Source organism: Pongo abelii, chromosome 5 (genome assembly GCF_028885655.2).
Source record: "Pongo abelii isolate AG06213 chromosome 5, NHGRI_mPonAbe1-v2.0_pri, whole genome shotgun sequence".
Lineage (NCBI taxonomy): Eukaryota > Metazoa > Chordata > Mammalia > Primates > Hominidae > Pongo > Pongo abelii.
The window spans coordinates 140,226,152-140,250,082 of record NC_071990.2 but is presented as its reverse complement, the minus strand read 5'-3'; the positions used below and the strand labels follow the sequence as shown (position 1 = coordinate 140,250,082).

The following is a 23,931-nucleotide window of genomic DNA, read 5'->3' as shown; positions in this document are numbered from 1 at the left end:
AATAACTTCTCCAAAACTGGGAAAAAGCCATTTTTCATGCCTTGCTTAGATCTCCATGGTGGGTAAGAAGTGGACAATTTAGATAATTACTGTAGGTAGGAAATACAAACAGTCTCTGTAGATAATTCTAGAAGAAACTTTTTTTTCAGGACGTCACAAATCAAAAAAATAATTTCCTTAATTTTCTGCTTTTACTACAGAGCATTGGTCTTTAATTTTTTTCCTGTCTCAGGTACACAATTTTAACAGTCTAATATTTGGTCATGTTTTCCTCACTTCCTTCTGAGGATAAAGAATGAAATAATTAAATGGCCAAAAGAGGAATAGAGGAGAGGTACAGAATGAGGATTCTCAAGAGAAATTGGAAAATAAAGGTCATATGAATTTGTGGAATAATAAATTTGCTGGTGTGATGGTTAATACTGAGTGTCAACTTGATTGGATTAAAGAATGCAAAGTATTGTTCCTGGGTGTGTCTGTGAGGGTGTTGTCAAAGGAGATTAACATTCGAGTCAGTAGACTGGGACAGGCCGACCCACCCTTAATCTGGGTGAGCACCATCCAATCAGCTGCCACCATAAAAGCAGGAATGGAAAGAACAGACTGCCTGAGTCTTCTGGCTTTCATTTTTCTCCTGTGCTGGATGCTTTCTGCCCTCGAACATCAGATTCCAAGTTCTTCAGCTTTTGGACTCTTGGACTTACACCGGTGGTTTGCCAGTGGCTCTCAGGCCTTCAGCCACAGACTCAAGACTGCACTGTTGGCTTCCCTACTTTTGAGGTTTTGGGACTCAGAGTGGCTTCCCTGCTCCTCAGCTTGCACGTGGCCTATTGTGGGACTTCACTTTGTGATCGTGTGAGTCAATGCTCCTTAATAACTCCCTTTCATGTATACATTTATCCTATTAGTCCCGTCCTTCTAGAGAACTAATACGTCTGCCCTCCCTATCATCTTCTCAAACTATCTTTGGAGTATGGACTCTGGAAGAGAGAGGCCTACTGTTTGGATAAGATGGTCAGGCATCAATCAGGGACTTGCTTGGTCTGTCCAGTCTGGGCAGTAGGGTGCATCAGGTGGGCTTAATCAGTTCAGCTGCCTCCTGTTGATAATGCATAAACAATGTTTGCAACCTTAGAACATCAAAAACAATATGAGGGGTTAATAGGGAATAATGGTACCCATATTAAATAATTGATTCACCAATAAACTAAATGTAATGCACACTTCATCTTCTTCACCAAGAATTTGAGGCAGCTCACCAGATACACTTGTCAAAAAGTAAATAAAAATTTTAAAGAGTGTGGCAATGGAAAATGGAATAGTAGGTTAGTAATCATGGTGTAGGGGTATTGGGTACTGGGCATACAGAACACAAACATCCCATCCAGGAGGGCCTGCCCAGACACTAAAATACAATGAATTTGACTCAGAAACCAAATTTGTCATCAAAACCAGTGATAAGAGAACTAGGGTTAGTTTAAAACTTTGATTAATCATGAGAGAGAGAAAAAAAACTTGTTTCTTCTAGGAAGAAATGCTATTCCTATTATTGCTTTTAAAAGGAATTTCTCAAGTAAATATTCATAACAAACAAAATAATAGATTTATAAACTGTTTCTTGTACTGTCAGTTGACAAAGACCAGCTGAGTTTTCAAAAGGCTACTGGGTGAAAGCAGCTCTTCAGGGAATAATCCATAACTAGATACAGTTTCCTAAACAGTTCACCCAAGCATACATACGAAAACAACAAACTAAAAAGAACACCTACTATAATTCTGGTACTTCTGATTCCTTCTCAATATGGTGTTGGTAAAATTGGCTAAGAGAAACGCTTCTGCCCTGGTTCTGATTCAGGTTTTCTTTTCTTTTTGTCCATGTTCTTTATAAACATTATGTATTATAGTTGAATAACTGTAGAAAATTTGTTTCTAATTGCTCTTGTTGAGATTTTAAAGGGTATTTATTTGCTGCATTTAATTTATTTTTTTAAGACAGAGTCTCATTCTGTCATCCAGGCTGGAGTGCAGTGGCACTACCTTGGTTCACTGCAGCCTTGACCTCCTCCTGGGCTCAGGTGATCCTCCCACCTCAGCCTCCTGGGTAGCTGGGACCACAGGCGTGTGCCACCACACCCAGCTGATGTTTTGCATTTTTTGTAGAGATGGGGTTTTGCCATGTTGCCCAGGCTGGTCTTGAACTCCTGAGCTCAGGGGATTCTCCCACTTTGGCTTTGGCCTCTCAAAGTGTTGGAATTACAGTGTGAGCCACCATGCCCAGTCTGCATTTCATTTTCTATAGCTATTTTCTCTCTTTGGATCACATAACCTTAGTTTCTTTTTGAGATGGTAACTTGTAGAACAGAAGAACGGCAACATGGTTTCAATAAGGTTAATAGACTCCCAATACTTTTATAGATAAGATAGAGGAATATAATTTGGGCAGCTGATTTGTAACCAACTCAATAACTCTATCCCAAGGATGTAGGCCGTCATTCTGCATGGAGGGCTCTGGCATGCTGTGAGGATTAGTTCAGGTGTAAGAAATGCAGAAGGAAGGGTAGTGGAGTAGATAGAGCTCAATTTTGGACATATATGCTGGAGGTTCAGGTTGAAATTTCCTTTACTAGTTGAATATATTGATTTGGGGACAGAGAGAAAGAGACAGAGAAGGGGTAAGAGGGAAGGGGGAGAGAAAGGGGACGAGGAAGGTATCTAGTGATATAACAAACATTTATTAAATATAAACCAATTATGTAACAAGTGATATCTAAGCACTTTACATGTTGTAACTAATGAGACCCTGGCAACCATGTCAGGGTTACCTCATTACAATCTCCATTTCACAGATGAACTGAAATATGAGTGGTGAACTACTTTTCCCAAGCCCACACAGCTGGTAGGTGGTAAGATAGGGATTTTTGAATCCTATCTTGCTTGAAGATAGGGATTTTTGGCCATTATCAGTAAGTAAGTGATTGCTGAAGTCATAGGCATAGCTGAGTTGCTCAGGTTGTGTGGATGAACCGAGGTACATCAATTCCTAGAGGACTCATGTGTTGACTTTAGAGGTACAGAAAAAATAAAGGCCACATTTTGGGAGACTGTGTTCATAGCCTTCAGTCCTCAAAGCTTGGAAAGTGTGATATAGAATGGGTAATAAGAAGAGCATGGCAGACACCTGGGAACAAAGTTTCAAGAAAGTGGGAATGCAGCTGACATCCAAGGACCCAAGCAAGCAGGAAGGTGCCAGAGACAGCAGCAGAACCATTTCAAAGCAAGGATGGGTGAGAAAGCAGATGGCAGTGGATGGCTGTGCACCTGAAAACTTTCAATGCAGGGTATTCTAGAAGCTTGACCATGAAGGGGAGGGAGAAAGGGTTGTGGCTAGCTACTTAGAGAACTGAAATGAAGAGAAGGGTTTTAATCTTTCAGTGAGAGAGGCTTGAGTGTATTTTAAATATTGAGTGGCAAATGGAGAAAGAAAAAGTGAAGATGCAAAAAAAAAAAAAAAAAAAAAGAGGGTAATACTTGGTGAAAGGTTGTGGAGGGTGCAGGAACAGATGGACTCCTAAGCCCAGGTGCTGAGAACATCTTGAATAGAATTGCGTTCTGCTTTAGGATGGAGGAAGGAGGTAATGATGAATGTATGAGCACAGCTAAATGTATAGGTAGAATGCCCATGCTTCTGACAGCTAAAAGAAAAAAAAAAACAAATTATAGGTAGAGGAGAAAACTTTATGCTTTTCATCATGAGGAAATGGAGGCCCAGACAAGCTAACGAATTGGTATAGGGTCAGTCTCACAGCCCTTTCCTTTATAAATTACCCAGTCTTGGGTATTTCTTCATAGCAGCATGAGAATGGACTAATACAATAGCACAGTAGGGTGCTGGTTATTTTCTATTAGGTTGGTGCAAAAGTAATTGCGGTTTTAGACTAATTTTAAATCATTATTACTAGGCTCAAACACATCTTTATTAATCAAAATAGGAACCATTACAGTCAACACATTTTTGCCAACAAGAAATAAGTTTGTTTATTCCTATAGAATAAAAATCTGCTTTGGGGCTGGGAGCAGTGGCTCACGCCTGTAATTCCAGCACTTTGGGAAGCTGAGGCAGGCGGATCACAAGGTCAAGAGATCAAGACCATCCTGTCCAACATGGTGAAACCTCGTCTCTACTAAAAATACAAAAAATTAGCTGGGTGTGGTGGCATGCACCTGTAGTCCAGCTACTCGGGAGGCTGAGGCAGGAGAATCGCTTGAACCTGGGAGGCGGAGATTGCAGTGGGCCAAGGTCACACCACTGCACTCTAGCCTGACGACAGAGTGAGACTCTGTCACCAAAAAAAAAAAAAAAGTGTGCTTCGGGATTTGATGAACTCTTGGAAAGCATTTTCTGCATCCTGCTCGTTGTGGAAGCATTTTCCCCATAAAAAGTTGTCAAGATGCTTGAAGAAGTGGTAGTCGGTTGGCGAAGGGTCAGGTGAATATGGTGGATGAGGCAAAACTCCGTAGCCTAATTCGTTCGACTTTTGAAGCATTGGTTGTGTGATGTGCAGTGGAGCGTTGTTGTGGAGAAGGATTGGGCCCTTTCTGTTGACCAGTGCTGGCTGCAGGTGCTGCAGGTTTTTGTGCATCTCATCGATTTGCTGAGCATACTTTTCGGATGTAATGGTTTCACCAGGATTCAGAAAGCTATAGACCAGCAGCAGACCACCAAACAGGGACCATGACCTTTTTTTGGTTCAAGTTTGGCTTTGCAAAGTGCTTTGGAGCTGCTTCTCAGTCCAGCCACTGAACTGGTTGTTGCCGTTGTCTATAAACTCCACTTTTCATCGCATGTCACAATCTGATGAAGAAATGATTCATTGTGCATGGAACAGGAGATCACACTTCAAAATGACGATTTTTAAAAATTTTTGCTTAGCTCATGAGGCACCCACTGATCGAGCTTTTTCACCCGTCCAATTTGCTTCAAATGCCAAATGCCTGTAGAATGGCCAACGTTGAGTTCTTTGGCAAGTTGCAAGAGGATCAGCTTGGATGATTGCTCTTAATTGGTCAATGTCAACTTCTGATGGCCGGCCGCTATGCTCCTCATCTTCAAGGCTCTCATCTCTTTTGCAAAATGTCTTGAACCATGACTGCACTGCATGTTTGTTAGCAGTTCCTGGGCCAAATGCGTTGTTGATGTTGCGAGTTGTCTCTGTTGCTTTCTCGAATAAGAAAACCGCTTGAATTTGCTTTTTGTCTATCATTTCCATAGCCTAAAATAAATATAAAATAAACAGCAAATAAGTCATTAGCCAAAAAAAAAAAACCCACAAAGTGTGAAATGTGCATTAAAATGATGTATAACATAACCACATTTAAGAATGTATTCCAATATCAAATAGCAAATTTCAACAATGCAAAAACTGCAGTTACCTTTGCACCAACCTAATACATGCTGTCTTCCTCCTCTTCCTCCATACTCATGTCTGAAAAGGCTGAGTTATGCAGCATTCCTCAGCTTCCCTTGCCAGCTGGCTTTTGATTGGAAGTCTCTGTTAACAAAGAAGGAACGAGCCTTCTACTAGAGAACATAGCTGTGTTAGGATGTTCTCATATGGCTATAAATACCTGAGGCTAGATAATTTATAAAGAAAGAGGTTTAACTGGCTCATGGTTCTGCAAGTTGCATAGGAAGCATGATGCTGGGCTCAGCTCCTGGGTAGGCCTCAGGAAGCTTACAATCATGGTGGAAGGTGAAGGGAGCAGCAGGCACATCACAAGGCCAGAGCAGGAGCAAGAGTTAGGGTGCGAGGTGCCACACATATTTAAACAACCAGATCTTGTGAGAATTCACTCACTGTTGCCAGGATAGTACCAAAGGAATGATACTGAACTATTCATGAGATATCTATCCTCATGATCCAATCACTTCCCACCAAGTCCAACCTCCAACATTGGGGATTACATGTCAACAAGAGATTTGGGCAGGGACACACATCCAAACTATATCAATAGCCATAGTTTATTAAATTGGAAGCTAAGACTCTTAGTTATTTGGGGCTTCTTTTGCCACTGTATGTACTAGCAGATTACTAAGGGGAAATTTTGTCTTTGCCCTCTTCTCCCCACTATTATCTATCTTCTGTTGTGTTTTACCCCAGAAGGCTGATTCCTGTGGGTTATATCACCTAATGGCTTCCAACAATAGAAGGTCCAGGCAGGAAATAGAGAAGTGGGAGAGGCGGAGATCTGTCTTCCCTACTCACTGCTTGCCCAAAGTGGAAGCCCTTATAGGGCTTGGGTGACACTTTCTTCACCTTGGCCTTTCTCCAGGCAGGTTCTGTGTGAAGCAGCCCCTGATACTGTGCCCGTAGGAGGTTAGCTGGGGAGTGTTCATGGGATGACCACTTGGGGTGGGGGAGTGAGAGGATCAGGATTGGGCAGAGTGGGCTAGGATGGCCCTGCAGTTAGTTGTCCCAATTTGGGGCATGTGAACTGGATCTTCACACCTCTGCATAGACCAGTCATTGCATGAGGCTGCCCCAGGGAAAGGGGGCATGCTTTTGGGTGAGGAAGTTCCCCTTAGGCAATGACAGGTCCCAGAGAAGAATTTAGTTGAGACCTGTTGGCCCTGGCACTTCCAACTGCTAGTAGATGAGTACTCCATTCCTGGGGTGGGGAATCGAGGTGGTGCTCCCTTCCACCCCTTTGAACCAAGGATTCATAAAGGTTTCCTGCTCTTGCTAGTTCCTGAGTGCCTCAGCACCTCTGGTTTTTGTTTCTTCATTAAGTTCTCTTAGTTGAACCCTCTGAGTTGATTTGTTTCTTTTCAGGGCCCTAATATAGATAATAATAAATTATATAAATATATAAATAGAAACACTTAAATGTTCAAAAAGTTTAGTAGTCTAGAATAGGGAGACTTGATCTGGCCTGGGAGGGGAGGGCAAGTTTGGCCAAGGAAGTGACATCTGAACCAAAATCTGAAAAGCTAACTTAACAAAGGAGAGAGAAGGGGGAATGGAGGAGGCACTGAATCCATATGGCCTGGATCACAGGGTGGGGGAGGCAGTACAGGAGGAGGGAGACAGGAAATCGGCTAGAGAGAAAGGTAGGGACAACACTCTCTGGGCTTTGTGTACCTCATTTTTGTTAATCCAAAAAGTAATGGAAAAGCTTTACAGATTTTTGAGCTGAGGGAGGGGGACACAATCAGATACGCATTTTAAGAAGATCTCTCTAGCTAATCAAAGACCAGTGTTATTTTTAATTTGGTGAGAAATTACCACTTGCCTTTGTCTGTTAGAAGCAGAAAAGTCTCTTTTTGGTTTACTAGTCTCCAGACTGGCTGGACTGAGGTTTCTACCACTTGGCTAATCCTGCATATAAACCACAGTATTTCATGGACAGAAGGCTGCTACATGCTATACCCCACGGTGCCTGTTGCATCTTTTTCGCATCATGGCAATTTTTTTTTCCCTAGCAGATAAGATAATACAAAAAATGTATCAATCATTAGACTTTTAATTCAGGAACAATTTGTACTATATATCAAAAAGTTGGGAAATAATATAGTCTATCTGTACATCCCACTTGTTTTTAGTGTCTTTAAAAAACACACAAATGTCCACAATTTTTGGTCTTGGAATTGATTTAATAGAATTTCCCTTTAGATATTAATGAAAAACAGAATGGAGAGTGTTTCTCATAATCACACACACACACACACACACACACACAGCTTAGGCCCCCAGGGCTGCTTTCTTCTTTCTCAGATCTTGATGACTATTGAGCAGAGATGAACAGTCATGGGACAGGGCCCAACTGCTTAACTTAGGAACTGACATTAAATTCTTCTTGGAAGAAGTTGGCACAATGTTTTTGTTCTGTTTTATATATTATTTAATGGGATGTTAGATGGGGAGTTGTGACTGATGCATCAAGAAATGACAGATACCAAAATCATTTACGAAATTTCAAAGTAAATAGCTGAGGACTACTTAGATGCTCAATCACACAGGCTACAAAAGACTCAAGTGACTGCAGATGGAAGAGGGCTTTAGAGGATTTATTTGGACAGGGCTGTGCTGAGAGTCCCACCCTCACCCCACAATGGGTGGGGGCACTGGCATCGAACACCAAGCTGAGTGAGAAGGGCTCCTCCAGGCCTCCCAGGGAGCTTGCTGGCTGCTCCTGGCTGACAGCAGACTGGGCCCGACTCCCATCGGAGGAAGGCCAGCATCCTAGGGCAGCCAGTGGAGGGCTGGCAGGGGGCTGTGCCTGGGAGGTCACTGTGCTATCTTCCAACCACACTGTGTGAGTCTCAGATACCATATGTGGAATCTGCAGCAGGAAGGTCAGCTTGAGGTCATTTTAAAAGGGATTCTTCTGAAAAAGTCTCACTGAAGGGTTGGCGGGACCCCGATGGTAAGAGTCTGCATGGAGGGGACAGAAGGAAAACCAAGGTTGGGGTAGAACAAGCAGCTAGAGAAAATTCATTGCCAGTGTCAGGAAGCATGGCCAAACATTCCCAGTGACAGCTCACAACAGTGTCCACGAAAGAGTCACTTTCAAACACCCACCAAGCCCAGCATGGGTGACGCCATTCCACCAGAGGCCCAGTTCAGTACATGCCTTCCTGCCGGCCTCCACCACTCTCTTGCCTGCTAGCAGGTGGGCTGTGGGAGGGTGACATCGGGGAGGAACAAAGCTCCTTGCCCGCACTTCTGTCCATAGGAGGCCCCTGCTGGGGAAGGGGACAAGATCTGAATTACTGAATTAAGAGCAGGGTTTTTCCTCTTAAAGTAACAGGATTTTCTATTACCTGAGGGAATAAAAAAGTTATGGGACTGCCTCAGTTTCATTCGGTGGAAGAGGAAGAACTATCCTCATGGAACAGATTATTAACGGGACGGCAGAAGACTAAAAATTCAGTTGCTTTTATGAATACACCCATGAGTCCTGTTAATTCCATGTTCTGGTTATGTATAGAGTTTACATTCCACTTCTGGAGTAGTGAAATCATTCATTTTATAAAAAAAATTCTATTGATATTGCCCCAGGATTACAAATTTACAAAAATACACTTGCTCTCTTCTTATTAGTTTATGTGGCTAAATCATAATTCTTTTCAAACCAATGGGAAAGTCTCAAGGGAATAGAAGAGGGAATAAACTAAAGAACAATGCTGGGCCGGGTGCTGTGGCTCACGCCTGTAATCCCAGCACTTTGAGAAGCTGAGGCAGGCGGATCACCTGAGGTCAGGAGTTCAAGACCAGCCCAGCCAACATGGTGAAATCCATCTCTACTAAAAATACAAAATTAGCTGGGCGTGGTGGCAGGCACCTGTAATCCCAGCTACATGGGAGGCTGAGGCAGGAGAATCGCTTGAACCCAGGAGGCGGAGGTTGCAGTGAGCCAAGATCGTGCCATTGCACTCCAGCCTGGGTGACAGAGCGAGACTCTATCTCAAAACAAAAAACGAAAAACAAAAAACCCACAATAGACTGTTAAAGCAATCAGGAAGTAAATGTTACACCTAAGGGACTTGTATCTAGAATATTCAAAGATCTATTACATCTTGATAAGAAATGGACAAAAGTTTGATTTAATAATGGCCAAGAATCTGAACAGACATTTCTACAATGTTATCTTTTTCCAAAGAAGATAAACAGGTAGCTGATAAAGTCATGAAAAGATGCTCATTATCACTAGCTATCCGGAAAATGCAAATCGAATCCACAATGAGATATTATACCCACTAGAATGGCTGTAATAAAAAAGACATAAAAGTTAGTGTTGCTGAGGATGTGAAGCAACTGGAACCCTCATACATTGCTGGTTGGGAGGTAAAATGGTGCGGTCACTTTGGAAAACAGATTGGCACCATGACTCATCAATTCCACTCCTCGATATGTACCCAAGAGAAATGAAAACACATGTCCACACAAAAACTTGTACACACATGTTCACAGCAGCATTAATCATAATAGCCAAAAAGTGGACACCCAAATATCTATTAACTGATGAATGGATAAACAAAATGTGGCATATCCAAACAATGGGATATTATGCAGCCTTAAAAAAAGAATCAAAACTGATCCATGCTACTCCATGGATAAACTTTGAAAACATTACACTAAGTGAAAGAAGCCAGTCACAAACAATCACACATTGTATTATTTCATTGATATAAAACCTTTAGAATGGGCAAATCCATAGACACATGAGTGGTTGCAATTGGCTAGTGATGGTTTGGGAGGGAGGGAACTGAGTACTAAAGAGAACTGTTTTTTTGAGACTGGTGTGATTAAAATGTTCTAAAAGTGATTATGGTGATGTTTGCACAACATTGTAAATATACTAAAAAGCACTGAGTTATACACTTTAAATAGGCAAATTATATTGTATATAATTTTTTTTTTGAGACAGAGTCTGGCTCTGTTGCCCAGGCTGGAGTGCAACAGCACGATCTCGGCTCACTGCAACCTCTGTCTCCCGGGTTCAAGCGATTCTCCTGCCTCAGCCTCCATAGTAGCTGGGATTACAGGCCCCCACCACCACGCCCGGCTAATTTTTGTGTTTTTAGTAGAGGCGGGGTTTCACCATGTTGGCCAGGCTGGTCTCCAACTCCTGACCTTAGGCGATCCGCCCTCCTCGGCCTCCCAAAGTGCTGGGATTACAGGCGTAAGACACAGCGCCCAGCCATATTGTATATAATTTAAAAATGTTATGCATGGTCCACTACACGAGAGTCTCATGATGGTAGGGACAGAGCCAGCTTTGCACATTACCTTATCTCTAGCCAGTGCCCAACACACAGGCACTCAACTAGTATTTCTTGAGGAAGTACTACGCTTTTATACTGTTCCTGATGTTTATCCAGTGCTTCATAAATTGCAAAGCATGTTTTTTCACAGACAGCAGCAGTTCCTTTGAGCCTCATAACAACCCTGAAGGTGGTCAGAGTAGGTGATATGAAATAGTTACTGGCCCACATTGTAAAAAATGAGGTGCTGTACAACAGGATAAAGACCAAAACAACATCACCACCACCAACACCACAACCCGTATCTGTCTAATAAGTTTTATCTGGAGGAGCTCTTTCCCAGGCCCATTTGTCTCCCACTGCTCCTGTCCCCCAGAGAGGGAACGTGCTTCTCATTACAATCAGCGCTGCTCTGGGAGACTGACTCCCAAAATGCCATGAAACAGAGGAGCAACCAGGGGCAACTGGAAAGCAGAAACCAAAGAACCCAGATTCCTTTTCTGAGCAAACACAGCGATAGGCCAGTGGGATTTTAGCTTGGGGACATTGGACCCAGTCTTCTCAAATACTTCTTACCAGAAGGTTTGTGTTAGCGGGTGTCCCATGACCACGATCTCAATAGCATGTGGCTTACATATCTTCCAGGCTCCGAATTCAGGGTTTAGGTTCTAGTCCTCCACCCCTAACTAACATGCTTGGTGGAAGAAACTCAGATTAGTCACATTTCAGCTTGGACCTTTCCAGCTGGAGTAGCAGGCAGCCACACGGGGAGTCACCTTGCTGAAAAAAACTCACTGGACGCCCCCCTGAAAAGAGGTCTTGAGAAGTTGTTCCGATTCGGACGGTCACTCCTAGTTGGCTACAGAACCCCTGGCCACTGGACATCTAAAGACGTTCTCTTTGAGGTCCACCCGGGCGGCCCAGAAGTATTGGCTACCTTCCAGAAGGGAAGTAGGAGAGACCAGGGGGACCCCGAGGGGCCCGGGGCGTTCCCCGCGGGGCGGGGCGGGGCGCTCCTGACTGCGGAGCGCCGTGGGCAGGGGCGCAGGTGAGCAAAGCGAGCGGAGCTGGCCGCTGCACTCCTGGCGTCTCCGCCTTCGCGGCGCCCGCACTGCGCTCCACCCCGGCCCGGGGGGCGGGCGAGGGCTCTGCCCCACCGCCCGGGGGCTGCCAAGGGGAGTTGGGGCGGCGACGTGGGCGTCCCGGGACTGTGCGCCCGGGCCCGCCCCGGCAGGGTGCGCTAAGGCGCCGGGGCCGCCACTGGCTGCGGGCGCTGGGCGCGGCGGCCGCGGGAGCCGCAGGTGGTTCCCGGGCCGGCCCTTTTCTCCTCCCCCTTTCCTTTCTTTCGCCTCCCCTCCCTCTCGCCCGGTGTCGGCGGCACTTCCCTCGCTTCCTCCTCCCTCTCCAATCCGGAGGGAGGGAAGGAGCAGCCGGCGCTTTCCTGCCCGCCTGCAAACTTCAGCGGGACTCGCAGCTCCCCTCGCCGCCGCGGCCGCCGCCGCCCAGAGCTGCCCCTGGAACTTCCTCTCGCCGCGCGGCCCACGAAGCCCTGCGGGTGGAGGAACGCCGCCGGGCGCCAGGCAGCCGCGGCTCGGACCCCAGCCCTGCCCCGCGCCGCCCGGGTGCCCGCTCGCCCGCGCGCCCGTCCGTCCGTCCGTCCGTCCTTCCTGCCCGCCCGGCCTCTCCCCTGCGGGCAGGGGCCGCCAGGCTTCCCTCGGCGCCCCGCCGCTGCCCGGGACTTCCTTTGTGTTGGATGCAGGCTGGCGCCCCGCGCCGACGGGGGGCGGACTGAGGGATCCCGCGCCGCCGGCCCGCCCCCGCCATGCCCTTCCACCAGAGGACCCTGGAGCCCGCGCGGCTGCGCCGGCCCGAGGCGGCGGGGGCCAGGGCTGCGGGCGCGCCGCTCTTCCGCTCGCTGGAGCAGGTCAGCTCGCATGCCCTGGGCTGCCTGCTGGCGCAGCTGGCCGACCTGTCGCGCTGTGCCGGGGACATCTTCGGCGAGCTCGAGGGCCAGGCGGCCGCGCTGGGCCACCGCACCGCCGCGCTGCATCGCCGCCTCGACGCCCTGCTAGCCGCCGCTGCGCGCCTGGACCACCGCCGAGTGAAAATCCGTGAGTGGCCGGCGGGCCGGGGGAAGGGAACCGGCGGGGGAGGCACCCGGAGAGCTGCTCCCGCCCGCCCCCTGGCGGCCCTGGGTCGGCGCGGGGGCCGCGGAGCCCCACGATGTCGGGGTCTCCAGTGGGGACTGCCGGACCCCAGCGGGAGGCTGGGCAGGTGGCAGGGGCGCAGAGCGCTCTGTGACTCTCGGACTCCTGGAGGGTCTTGGCTACCTCGAGAGAGTGGGCGCGGAGGGTGGGAATTGGACAGTCACCCTGTCCGCTCCTTCTGTCTGTCTGTGTCTGTCTGTGTGGGAGACCCCGGGGCGCTGTAGACAGAGGAGGAGCTAAGGTCGTGGGAAAAGGGTCACAGGCAGGTAGCCTGTTGGAAAAGCCAGGGGAGAATATAAATTTGGGCATATAGTAGTTACAGTTTTGGAGACTTCAGGACGATCCGTTTGTAAAACCCTGGGGATCTCGGCGAGCGTTGGGGCTGCTTGCCACCTCTCTTCCCGCCGCCTACCTGTGTTCTTACCTAGAAGCAAAACTATGCAGACTTTAAGGGTTTTCCCATTTGGCGCTGAATTTTCTTTCTTCTCCCAGACTGACCCACCAGCTCTTTGTGATTCAGAAGACCTTGACCTTGAGTTCAGGCTCTGAATCCCATTCATCTTTGTCTGGCTTCCTCCAACCCTGAAAGTCAAGTCTATGTCCTGATGTAGTGATCTCTCGGATGATCCATTTCATTTCAGCAGCTTAACTGGCTCCGGTGAATGAAGCAACTGGAATTTCCTGCTGGCCCAAAGCAGAGAAACTTTCAGTGTGTTCTCTGTGGTTTCTCCCTCTTAAGTACGTGAACTTGGTCATAATCCTAAGTGTAAAGAATAAATTGGAGATGGTTGATGGGTTGCTGGGTGGGAGGGGAGATGTTGGTGTAACACACGCCTAGATTTCAGCAGCGCTGGATGAAATAGTTTTTTCTCCTAGAATCACTTCATATGTAATCTCAAATAGCTCGTTTTCCAGCTAGCTAGAAAAACAGCTATATTTTAACTACCTTACAGCCTAAGAGTTCAAAATTTTCAATTATTTAATTTCAGTGAGATTGCTTGCTATAATACATCTTTCTCCAAGTTGTATAATTATCATGTGGCAGTTTTACATTTTTGCGTTCATCTCTTTGTGCTGTCAACACATTCATATGAATTGTGGACAGTTCCCAACCTCGGAGAGCCTGCCCCTCCAAGAAAAAAAAATCAGTGGGGAGGAATCAAAGTAATCTCATAAAGTGGTTGGCATAATCAGAATATATCTACTTAATGTGAGTGATGACTTCATGCATATGGTAGGATATACTGTCCTAGTAGGATGTCATGGTCTACGCGGCAATCACGAGTTGTTTCTATGCGTTTTCTGTCTAGGGTGTAGATACGTGGGAGAACCAGAATTTCACCCTTGACAAAGAATGTGATGAGGGAGATCTGATTGATAGGTGAACTGATCTATTGTGGGAATTAAAAAACAAGAGGAAACTCCCTGAAGGTCAAGAACTCCTTCCTTTACTAGTTTGGTTTTGCATTTAAATGTATCACTTTTCTCTATTCTTTAGTACATATGCCCCAATAGGCTACTGTCCATAGCCAGAAATCCCCCAAATTCTCCATATTAACTAAGGTTGTTCTAATTACAGTAACTGAAATAACTCTTTTCAAAACTTTTCACAAGTTTGTTTGAATCTTAAATGGCTGTGATTTCATACTTGTCGTCCAGGCTGGAGTGCTGTGGTGCGATCTCAGCTCACTGCACCCTCCGCCTCCTGGGTTCAAGCGATCCTCCTGCCTCAGCCTCTAGAGTACCTGGGATTACAGGCGCCCGCCACCACGCCCGGCTAATTTTTGTATTTTTAGTAGAGACAGGGTTTCGCCATGTTTGTCAGGCTGGTCTTTAACTCCCAACCTCAGGTGATCCACCTGCCTCGACCTCCCAAAGTGCTGGGATTACAGGCGTGAGCTACCACACCTGGCCCCATTTTTTTTTAAATAATCATGCAAGAAGGCTTTTTATTGAATATAATTATGCCTGAGTATAAATGTACATGTAGAGAAGAAAGCTGACTATAAAGACATTAATTTTTGTGGTTTCTTTCACCTTCACACACTTTGCTTTTTTATATGCTTAAAAGGAGTGAAATGCCTATGCATTACCATCTGTTAGGATTCTTTTAAAACAATGCCTCAAACCTTGTTCCTGTGTAAAAACTACAGTTTGAAGTTGTTCTGCCATTTTAGGCAGGTCTTCAGAATAACATACTCCATTAATATGGATGGCTAGACTTTTAGACTTGGAATTGACCGTAAAGGCCATCCATTTCGTGAACTCTTCCCCAGAGAGGAAATCCAGTCCAACAGCACTGCAGTTAATTCACCCCAGGTTAGGCTGTGGGTAATGACACATCCGGACCTGAAGCCCAAACCTTCTGATTGTCTTGCCTGTTGTCCCACTGCCTGTGTTCCTTCCCTTTAGAAGAGTGTGGGGCCAGGCACAGTGGCTCATGCCTGTAATCCCAGCACTTTGTGAGACCAAGGTGGGCGGATCATTTGAGGCTAGGAGTTCAAGATCAACCTGGCCAACATGGCGAAACCCCGTCTCTACCAAAAATACAAAAATTAGTGAGACTGTCTCAAAAAAAAAAAAAAGGTGTGGAAATGGGGAGCAAAGTTTAGATATGTTCCTTAAACAGTCCTAAGGATAATTGTGACCGTTAATTCCACCCTTCTTGTCAGATAAACCTTTTAATGAGTCTCCCCAGGAGCAATTAACAGAATCCAGCAGCTTACCAAAAGCCTCTAGCAGTTGGGGACAGCATAATTCAGTGACCAATAATAGCTTTCTACCATAAGAAAGGATGTGAGAACGTCAGTGGAACAATTTAAAAAAATGTATAAACACTCTTTGCAATACAGAGACAGTATTTTAGTCCTGTGGGCTGGCCCTGCTGGCCTCAATGATCCTGAGAGGTATTTCATCGAGTTTGCCATTCCTCAAAATCTCATGGGTAGAAAGTTATCCAAAATAATTTTTTGTCATGCCTTGGGGAGAATGCATGTTATTATTCTGTTCATTGAAGACTCCTACTTTCTTTCCCTGACACCCCCAGGTTGAGGGGATGTTCCCATGGCATTGGTTCACCTCGATCACCACATTTACCAAGGGGACTTCTGCACCCCTCTGCCAGACAGCAGGACCTTTGAGGTCCAGGATGGCCGAGTTTTTGTTTTTCTAGAGCTTAGAACAATGCCTGGATGTGATAGCTCAATAGATGTTTGAACTGAATTAATACTTAGTGACTTAGTGCTTATTGTCAGGAAGAATAACTATAAAAACCTTAGGGAGGAAAGAGGACGGATCTTTTGAGGCAGGTGGATCAGTTGAGGCCAGGAGCTCAAGACTAGCCTGGCCAATATGTCGAAACCCCGTTCCTACTAAAAATACAGTACTAAATACAATACTAAGTACAAGTACAAAAATACGATACTAAAAATACAATACTGCTACCAATGTAAGTGATCGGGACAATTACTTTACAAAAATAAAATGTAAACTTTCTGCCTTTAACGTTTAGTGCTTAACCACCAATCTCTGATCCTGTATGTAAAAGTCAGACTTCATTAATTTTGCTGACACAGTAAGTTCTCATGGAAAATAGTGACAACGGCCAGCAATGTGAATAGTTACATCTTGGCTCTGTAAACATCAAAACAGACTTTGCTAAGCAGAAATCAATAGACACTCGATCTAATAGTCCTGTTTTTATTTTTTTATTTTTCTTTTTTTGAGATGGAGCCTTACTCTGTCGCCCGGGATGGAGTGCAGTGGCGCAATCTCAGCTCACTGCAAGCTCTGCCTCCCGGGTTCAAGCAATTCCCTGCCTCATCCTCCTGAGTAGCTGAGATTACAGATGCCCACCACCATGCCTGGCTAAGTTTTGTATTTTTAGTAGAGACGGGGTTTCACCATCTTGACCAGGCTGGTCTTGAACTCCTGACCTCGTGATCCACCCGCCTCGGCCTCCCAAAGTGCTGAGATTACAGGCGTGAGCCACTGCGCCTGGCCCCTGTTTTTATTTTTAAGCCCTGTGTGATTGGGTTTTCTTTCTCTTTAAAAATAGTTTTGTTGAAATAAAATTTACACACCATACAATTCACCCACTTAAAGCATACTGTTTGGCCGGGTGGGGTGGCTCACACCTGTAATTACAGTACTTTGGGAGGCCAAGGTGGGCCGATCACTTGAGGCCAGGAGTTTGAGACCAGCCTGGACAACATGGTGAAACTCTGTCTCTACTAAAAATACAAAAATTAGCTGGGCATAGGGCCACATGCCTGTAATCTCAGCTACTTGGGAGGCTGAGGCATGAGAATGACTTGAACCCAGGAGGTGGATATTGCAGTGACCCGAGGTGGCGCCACTGCACCCCAGCCTGGGAGATAGAGCAAGACTGTGTGTCCAAAAAAAAAAAAGTGTACAATTTAGGGGTTTTTAGTGTATTCACAGTGTTGTGCAACCATTACCACAATTTTAGAACATTTTTATCACCCCAAAAGAAACCCCATATTCATAACTAGTCATTCCCCATTTCCTGTTAACCCTCCCATTCCTAGGCAACCACTGATCTTTCTGCCTCTATAGATTTGACTTTTCTGGACATTTCATACAGATGGAATCATGTGCCTGGCTTTTTTTACTTAGCACAGTGAACTTTTTGAAGTTCATAATTTGTTTCTTTTTATAATTAAGACTATTTTATGATTGAAAAAATATCATTCATATTTATTACTTGATTAAAAACCTTGTGAGATAGGAGGGAAAGCCAGGTTATATTATACACATTTATTACTTTTTAATTGATACATAATAATTGTACATATTTATCATTGTACATTTGCAAATACAGTCTTTGCATAAACAGGACTGAGAATTTGGCAGACACAGTCGGCTCATAGTTCTGAGGAGTATTTTAGGTGTTGAGATGCATTCTCATACCTCATGACAGACTGTCCCCTCACCTAACCAGAGGGTTGGCTGGTCCTGATGTCAGAATGTCTTTGCTTCTTCCTCAGAATGCAAGGCACTTGTCAGAGTGCTAAAGACAGACTGTTCACTGCGCTTCTTCTTTTTTTTTAATTTAAAAAGAGATGAAGTTTCCATACATTGTACAGGCTGGTCTGGAACTCCTGGGCTCAAGCGATCCTCCCTCCTTGGCCTCCCAAAAGAGCTGGGATTACTGGTGTGAGCCACCGTGCCTGACTGACTGCATAAGAATAGGTTGTATGGCTGTTTTTGTGCCTGACTACTCATAAATGTTTGGCGAAATTGGAATAAGATTTGCTTTCATTGACACATACCACATGCTAGAGAGGATGTTGGTGGCTGTGTGGCCCCCACCCCCCTCTAATCCCAGTCCCTCAATTTATTAAGAGAGACTGACTCTTAAATTTATTAAGAGTAGCTGAGTGGTCAGATTGCACCAGCAGGTTAAGGAGGCCTGGTGATTCCTATACTTGACTAACTTTAAGAACTGCTTGGAACTTTCGTTAAAATTAGAGATTCCCAGACCCTTCCAAAGCCCTGTTGAGCTAGAGTCTCCAGTATGTTTAACAATGTCATGCTGTCCTTTGGCCAGGCAAATTGAGGAGCACTGCTATAGTCTAGAAAGCTCATTGGATTAGGAATTGGGAGACCTGAGCTTGGCTTCACCTCTGCCATTTTCTAACACAGATTTTGAGCAATTTATTCAATACCTCAAGGCCTTAGTTTTCTTATCTGTAAACAGAGACCTTGACAAAAATAATCTCTACTGGCCTTTCCAATTTTGGCATTTTGTGATTCTATTGAGGGATTTAAAAAGTTTTAATTTATTTTGACAAAATAAATAGGAAAATTAAAGTTGCATGTATTTATGGGAAACAACTATTTTATTTCATTTTATTATTATTATTTTTAGACAGGATCTGGCTGTTGCCCAGGCTGGAGTGCCCAGGCTGGAGTTCAGTGGCTCAAGTGATCTTCCCACCTCAGCCTCGCTAGTAGCCTAGACTATAGGCACACGCCACCATGCCAGGCTAATTTTTATATTTTTAATAGAGACAGGGTTTTACTGTGTTGCCCAGGCTGGTTTCAAACTCCTGGGCTCAAGCATCTGCCCGTTTTGGCCTCCCAAAATGCTAGAATTCCAGGTGTGAGCCACTGTGCCCCACCAACATGATATTTAGACATATGGATATATACTGTGGCATGGGTTAATCAAGCTAATTAACATATATGCATTATCTCACATACTCTTTTTTTTTGGTAGGAACACTTACAAGTATGCAATACATGTTATTAGCTATGGTCACCATGTTGATTATAGATCTCTTGAACTTATTCCTCTTAACAGAAGTTTTGTATCTTTTGACCAATATCTCTCCAATACCTTCTTCCTACAGCACTTGGTAACCATCATTGTACTCTCTGCTTCTATGAGTTTCATTTTGACTATTTGATAATACTATTTGAAGTGGATACTATTATTTCTGTGTGACAGATGATATAACTAAGGCACAAATAATTTGTTTGCCCATGTTGATAGCTGGTAAGCAATGGAGCTGGGTTTGAATCCAGACAGGGTTCAAGTTCAGATGAATTTGTAAGTACAACTTTGATAAATAATCCCTTTGATTCTTTTGATGAGGGATTAAAAAAAAAAAAACTTTGTGTCTGATATAAACTCTTCATGACCGTATGGACTCTTTTTACATTAAAAAAATTATTTATTTGTTTATTTTCAGAAATTGGTGTCTCACGGTGTTGCTTAGGCTCATCTCAAACTCTGGCCTCAAGCAATCCTCCCATCTTGGCCTCTCAAAGTACTGGGATTATAGGGGTAAGCCAGCACACCCAGCCTGTATGGGCTCTTTTAGCTAATATTTTATTCACATAGAGTGCGTGAATCGTCACATGTTGAGGGATTAGTCACTTGCCAAGCAGATCAGGCAGGTACTTGTTTCTAATTTGTATATTCTGCCCACAATACATTCATAGCTTCCTCCTCAGCTTTAAAAAGTGCAACGTCATGATGGAAAGAGAATTATGTTTAAATGCATTTGCCAAATATTCAGATTTCTAGGAGAGTTATTTTTTGAATTATGAGAGTATATCCTTTAAATCAAAACGTCAGTCTCCTCATTGACTCTTGGGTATTGGGAAAATAATAACCTGGCTTAAAAAGCTACCTACATTTAGGTTGAAATTATTTATCTAGCAGTAATCTAGTTTTCTGCTATATTAAAGAAAACCCTAATATTAACATTTTAGCTGTATATATTTTAAAATCGAGACTAGCAAATGAAAAAATTTAACAAAAGAGAAACATTTGAGTTTCTTAATATTTTGGGGAGAAAATTCAGAAACAAAAATAATGCAATATTTGCCTCTGGCAGTCATTTTATTATGTTTAAAAAACCAAGTTTTTCCAGCAGTGAAGGTGTAAAAAGAAAAAAAAAAATCGTTTTAAGTATAAAATAAAATGGCTTGCACCTAACTAGGCCCCTAGTAACTTATTTAATTCTGTTTCTCCTCAAATTGGTTTCTATCCTGGAATGAATGACTTCTGCAGGAACTGAAGTTCAGATGCAGCAGGAGGGTACTGACCGCCATCTTGTTCCACATGCCGGTTTCATTTGTGGTCTGCACTTATCACAGTGCACACTTCAGCTGCACTTTGGGCAAAGGTAGAAGAGCTGGAGCTTCTGTGTTTGACTGAGGAACTCTCTGAGAAAAGGAGCTTACAGGCCCCCCATGGTTTTTTTTTTTTTTTCCTGAGACGGAGTCTCACTCTGTTGCCCAGGCTAGAGTGCAGTGGTGCGATCTCGGCTCACTGCAACCCCTGCCTCCCGGGTTCAAGTGATTCTTCTGCCTCAGCCTTCTGAGTAGCTGGGATTATAGGCGCGCGCCACCACGCCCAGCTAATTTTGTATTTTTAGTAGAGATGGCGTTTCGCCACGTTGGCCAGGCTGGTCTCAAACTTCTGACCTTCTGATCCGCCCGCCTTGGCCTCCCAAAGTGCTGGGATTACAGGCGTGAGTCACCATGCCCACAGACCTCCCCCTGTGTTTGGACAAATGATGTATCTATGAAAGCCTTTGGTATTATTCAAACAAAATATGTCATTACTGTTACCAATATCAAGGCAGTAGCATAATTCTGCTTTCTGATGTCAGACTGTCTTTGCAGGGATTTTTTTTTTTTTTGAGAGGGAGTCTTGCTCTGTCTCCCAGGCTGGAGTGCAGTGGTGCCATCTCGGTTCACTGCAACCTCTGCCTCCTGGGTTCAAGTAATTATCCTGCCTCAGCCTCCCAAGTAGCTGAGACTACAGGTGGGCACCACCACGCCCAGCTGATTTTTTGTATTTTTAGTAGAGATGGGGTTTCACCATGTTGGCCAGGCTGGTCTCAAACTGCTGGCCTCAAGTGATCTGCTCGCCTTGGCCTCCCAAAATGCTAGGATTACAGGCATGAGCCACTGTGCCCAGCCCTTTGCAGGGATTTTGTATTGCCTGATGATGCTGTCGACGAATGCTGGACATTGGCCATATGCCAAACACCTTAATATGTACAATGGCTCTGTGAGGTGGATATTATTATTATCCACAGTGATACAGTGAAGGCACAAATAACTTGTTTGCCCACATTCACAGCTGGTAAGCAATGGAGCTAGGCTTTGAACCAGGCCAGGGCTGTCTCCAGGATTAGTCTGCCCAAACATCGCGTGGCACTGTCTCTCTGTTACCTGATCTAACTTCAAATTATGACCTTCCCATACTCAGATGAGGCCAGGACGATACGGTGAAAACCTGTCAAATATCTGAGGAAAAAACAAGAAGGCTTTTGGGCTTTTCCCTTTTCCTTCTCTTTGTTTAGAAACCTCTCAAACTACTAGCAGATGGCCGAGAAATTTGAGACACGCATCAAAAGTACTTACTTAGCACAGCGCCTGGCACATGGCTAACGTTTACTTAACATTTGCCGCTGTTGTTTTGGTGACATTGAAGGCTGAGTTAGCATGTGTGTGCGTCTGTGTCCCTGTATCACCACAGATGGCCCAGTCTGCAGGAGGCTGTGCCACTGAAGCCTGGAAGATGAAAGCTGACCATGGCTACATGAGAGCTGGTGTCAGAGATAAACACAAAAATACCTCTGGTTGGAAAACCAGATAGTTCTGCACAGGCATGTGAAAGTATATGTGGCTCCTGACAGCAGTGTGTGGAGGGCTGTTGCTTTCTGTCTGCCTTACTGGGGCCGGGGAAGCCAGGCTGTTCCTGGGGCCTTTTTATGGACACGGACACGGGCTTGCTTTCACAGAGCCCTTTCGCCCCCATTTCCTCCTGCCGTGGGAACTGGAGGGCCGCCCAGCTCCCACCTGGCTTCCTAGCTATGGGAGAGCTGTCGCTTGTGCCTCACTTGGCCTGGGGTTGGCTGTCCGAGCCCCCAATGTCATGTTTTCACCCGGAACTTGACGGGCTCAGCCTGCACCTCGGCTTTCCTCAGGCGTCTTGGAACGTGCAGCAGCTGTTCATCTCCAGGTTACCCACACTTTGTGAATCGTCGGAGTCACTGGGGGGCTTGGTGAAAAACACCCCCAGGCGGCCCCACCCGTGGAGATTCTGAGTCAGCGCAGCCGGGTGAGGCCAGGAACAGACCTCCCTAGCAAGGACCCCCAGGTGATTCCAATGAGGCAAATTTGGGAAACACCCATCTAGGCCGTGTGTGAGGCATCTTGTTTATTCAGGGCGGCAGGACATTCATCCATTCATCCATTCCTGAACTGTATTTTGAGTTATTCTGTTAGTGCTAAGTGGTGAGGATTACACAGGGTCCTTCCTTAAAGTACTTGACAGTTTCATGTGGATGATTAGATATATAATTAAATAATAAGGAATAGAATGACCATTTATAACATTATTTCTAGAAGAAAATCTGTTCTGAATTCCAAATCGCCAATTTAAATTGCTTTTTGAGACTACATCAAACTTAGAAAAGCTGAATGTAAGTTTCTGGGATGATGACACTCCTACACATATAAAATAATGATTTTAAATGTTTACAGCATATTTTATCTAAAAATTAAACTCTGAGAAACAAATATATACCCTTCTGGAATAATTTTATTTTTCCTTTGGGATGGTGGAAATTTTCTTCTGTTTTATTTTCACTTACTCTTCTGATCGGTTTCATAAGACATTTCCACCCATGTAGAAAAGCAGTGTTACCAGCCTGGCCAACATGGTGAAACCCCATCTCTACTAAAATACAAAAATTAACTAGGCTTGGTAGCAGGTGCCTGTAATCTCGGGAGGTTGAGGCAGGAGTATTGCTTGAACCTGGGAGGTGGTGGTTGCCGTGAGCCAAGATCACGCCACTGCACTCTAGCCTGGGTGACAAGATCAAAACTCCGTCTCAAAAAAAAAAAAAAGAGAAGCAGTATCTTACTTTGGAAGGATAGACAATGGTTTTAGATTATTCCTGCAGGGAAATCCTTTATTATACTTTACTTCCCCTGCACTCCCCGTTATGATTAAAAATTGTTAAAGGTGTTATCAGTAATATGCAGAGGGCTGTGTAGTAACTAGCTAATTTAAATTAGAGTAACACATGGTAAAATATGAGGGATTTCTGCATGACAACATTACACATCTGATAAAATGTTCTGAGGACTCAGAGACCACGATGTGTAAAAAAAAAGGAAATAGAATTAAGCGAGGGTATGTTATGCATAATCCAATTATACCTGATTATGTTGGCATCTGAGAACTGCTGTCGAGGTGCACTGTGGTTTCTCCGCTGATGGTCTTGCTGCTGGGACAACCATCCAGGCAAGGGCACTAGCCTGCTTCTCCCAGGATATTCCAGGTGTGCTCATTAGCTAGTTGGTGGGCCCTCAGAGAGCTCCAGGCAGCCTGACTCCATAGCCTGTGCTCCTTACCTTTATATTACATGAGGACCAAGGTCAGTGGAAAAATCATGATGCAGC

General features: G+C 44.8%; 2 protein-coding genes across 3 annotated transcripts in view; one reads left to right on the top strand and one right to left on the bottom strand.

Moving 5' to 3' along the window:
- Positions 1-5,555: 5,555 nt before the first annotated feature.
- On the bottom strand, positions 5,556-19,393 carry LOC103891003 (collagen alpha-1(I) chain). Its single transcript, XM_063725299.1, has 6 exons — positions 19,337-19,393; positions 14,218-14,363; positions 12,735-13,243; positions 10,791-12,680; positions 8,580-8,743; positions 5,556-8,432 (listed from the first exon to the last, which is right to left on the bottom strand). Exons 1-4 carry the CDS (start codon positions 19,391-19,393, stop codon positions 11,617-11,619), a joined length of 1,776 nt encoding a protein of 591 aa, XP_063581369.1. The 3' UTR covers positions 5,556-8,432; positions 8,580-8,743; positions 10,791-11,616.
- Positions 12,675-23,931, top strand: part of NHSL1 (NHS like 1) — a 273,639-nt gene continuing 262,382 nt past the window's right edge. For both annotated transcript variants that reach the window (XM_063725003.1, XM_054558217.2), the window contains exons 1-2: positions 12,675-12,876; positions 19,692-19,786. The gene's annotated coding sequence lies outside the window, so the exon portion shown is untranslated. The remainder of the gene's footprint in view (positions 12,877-19,691; positions 19,787-23,931) is intronic.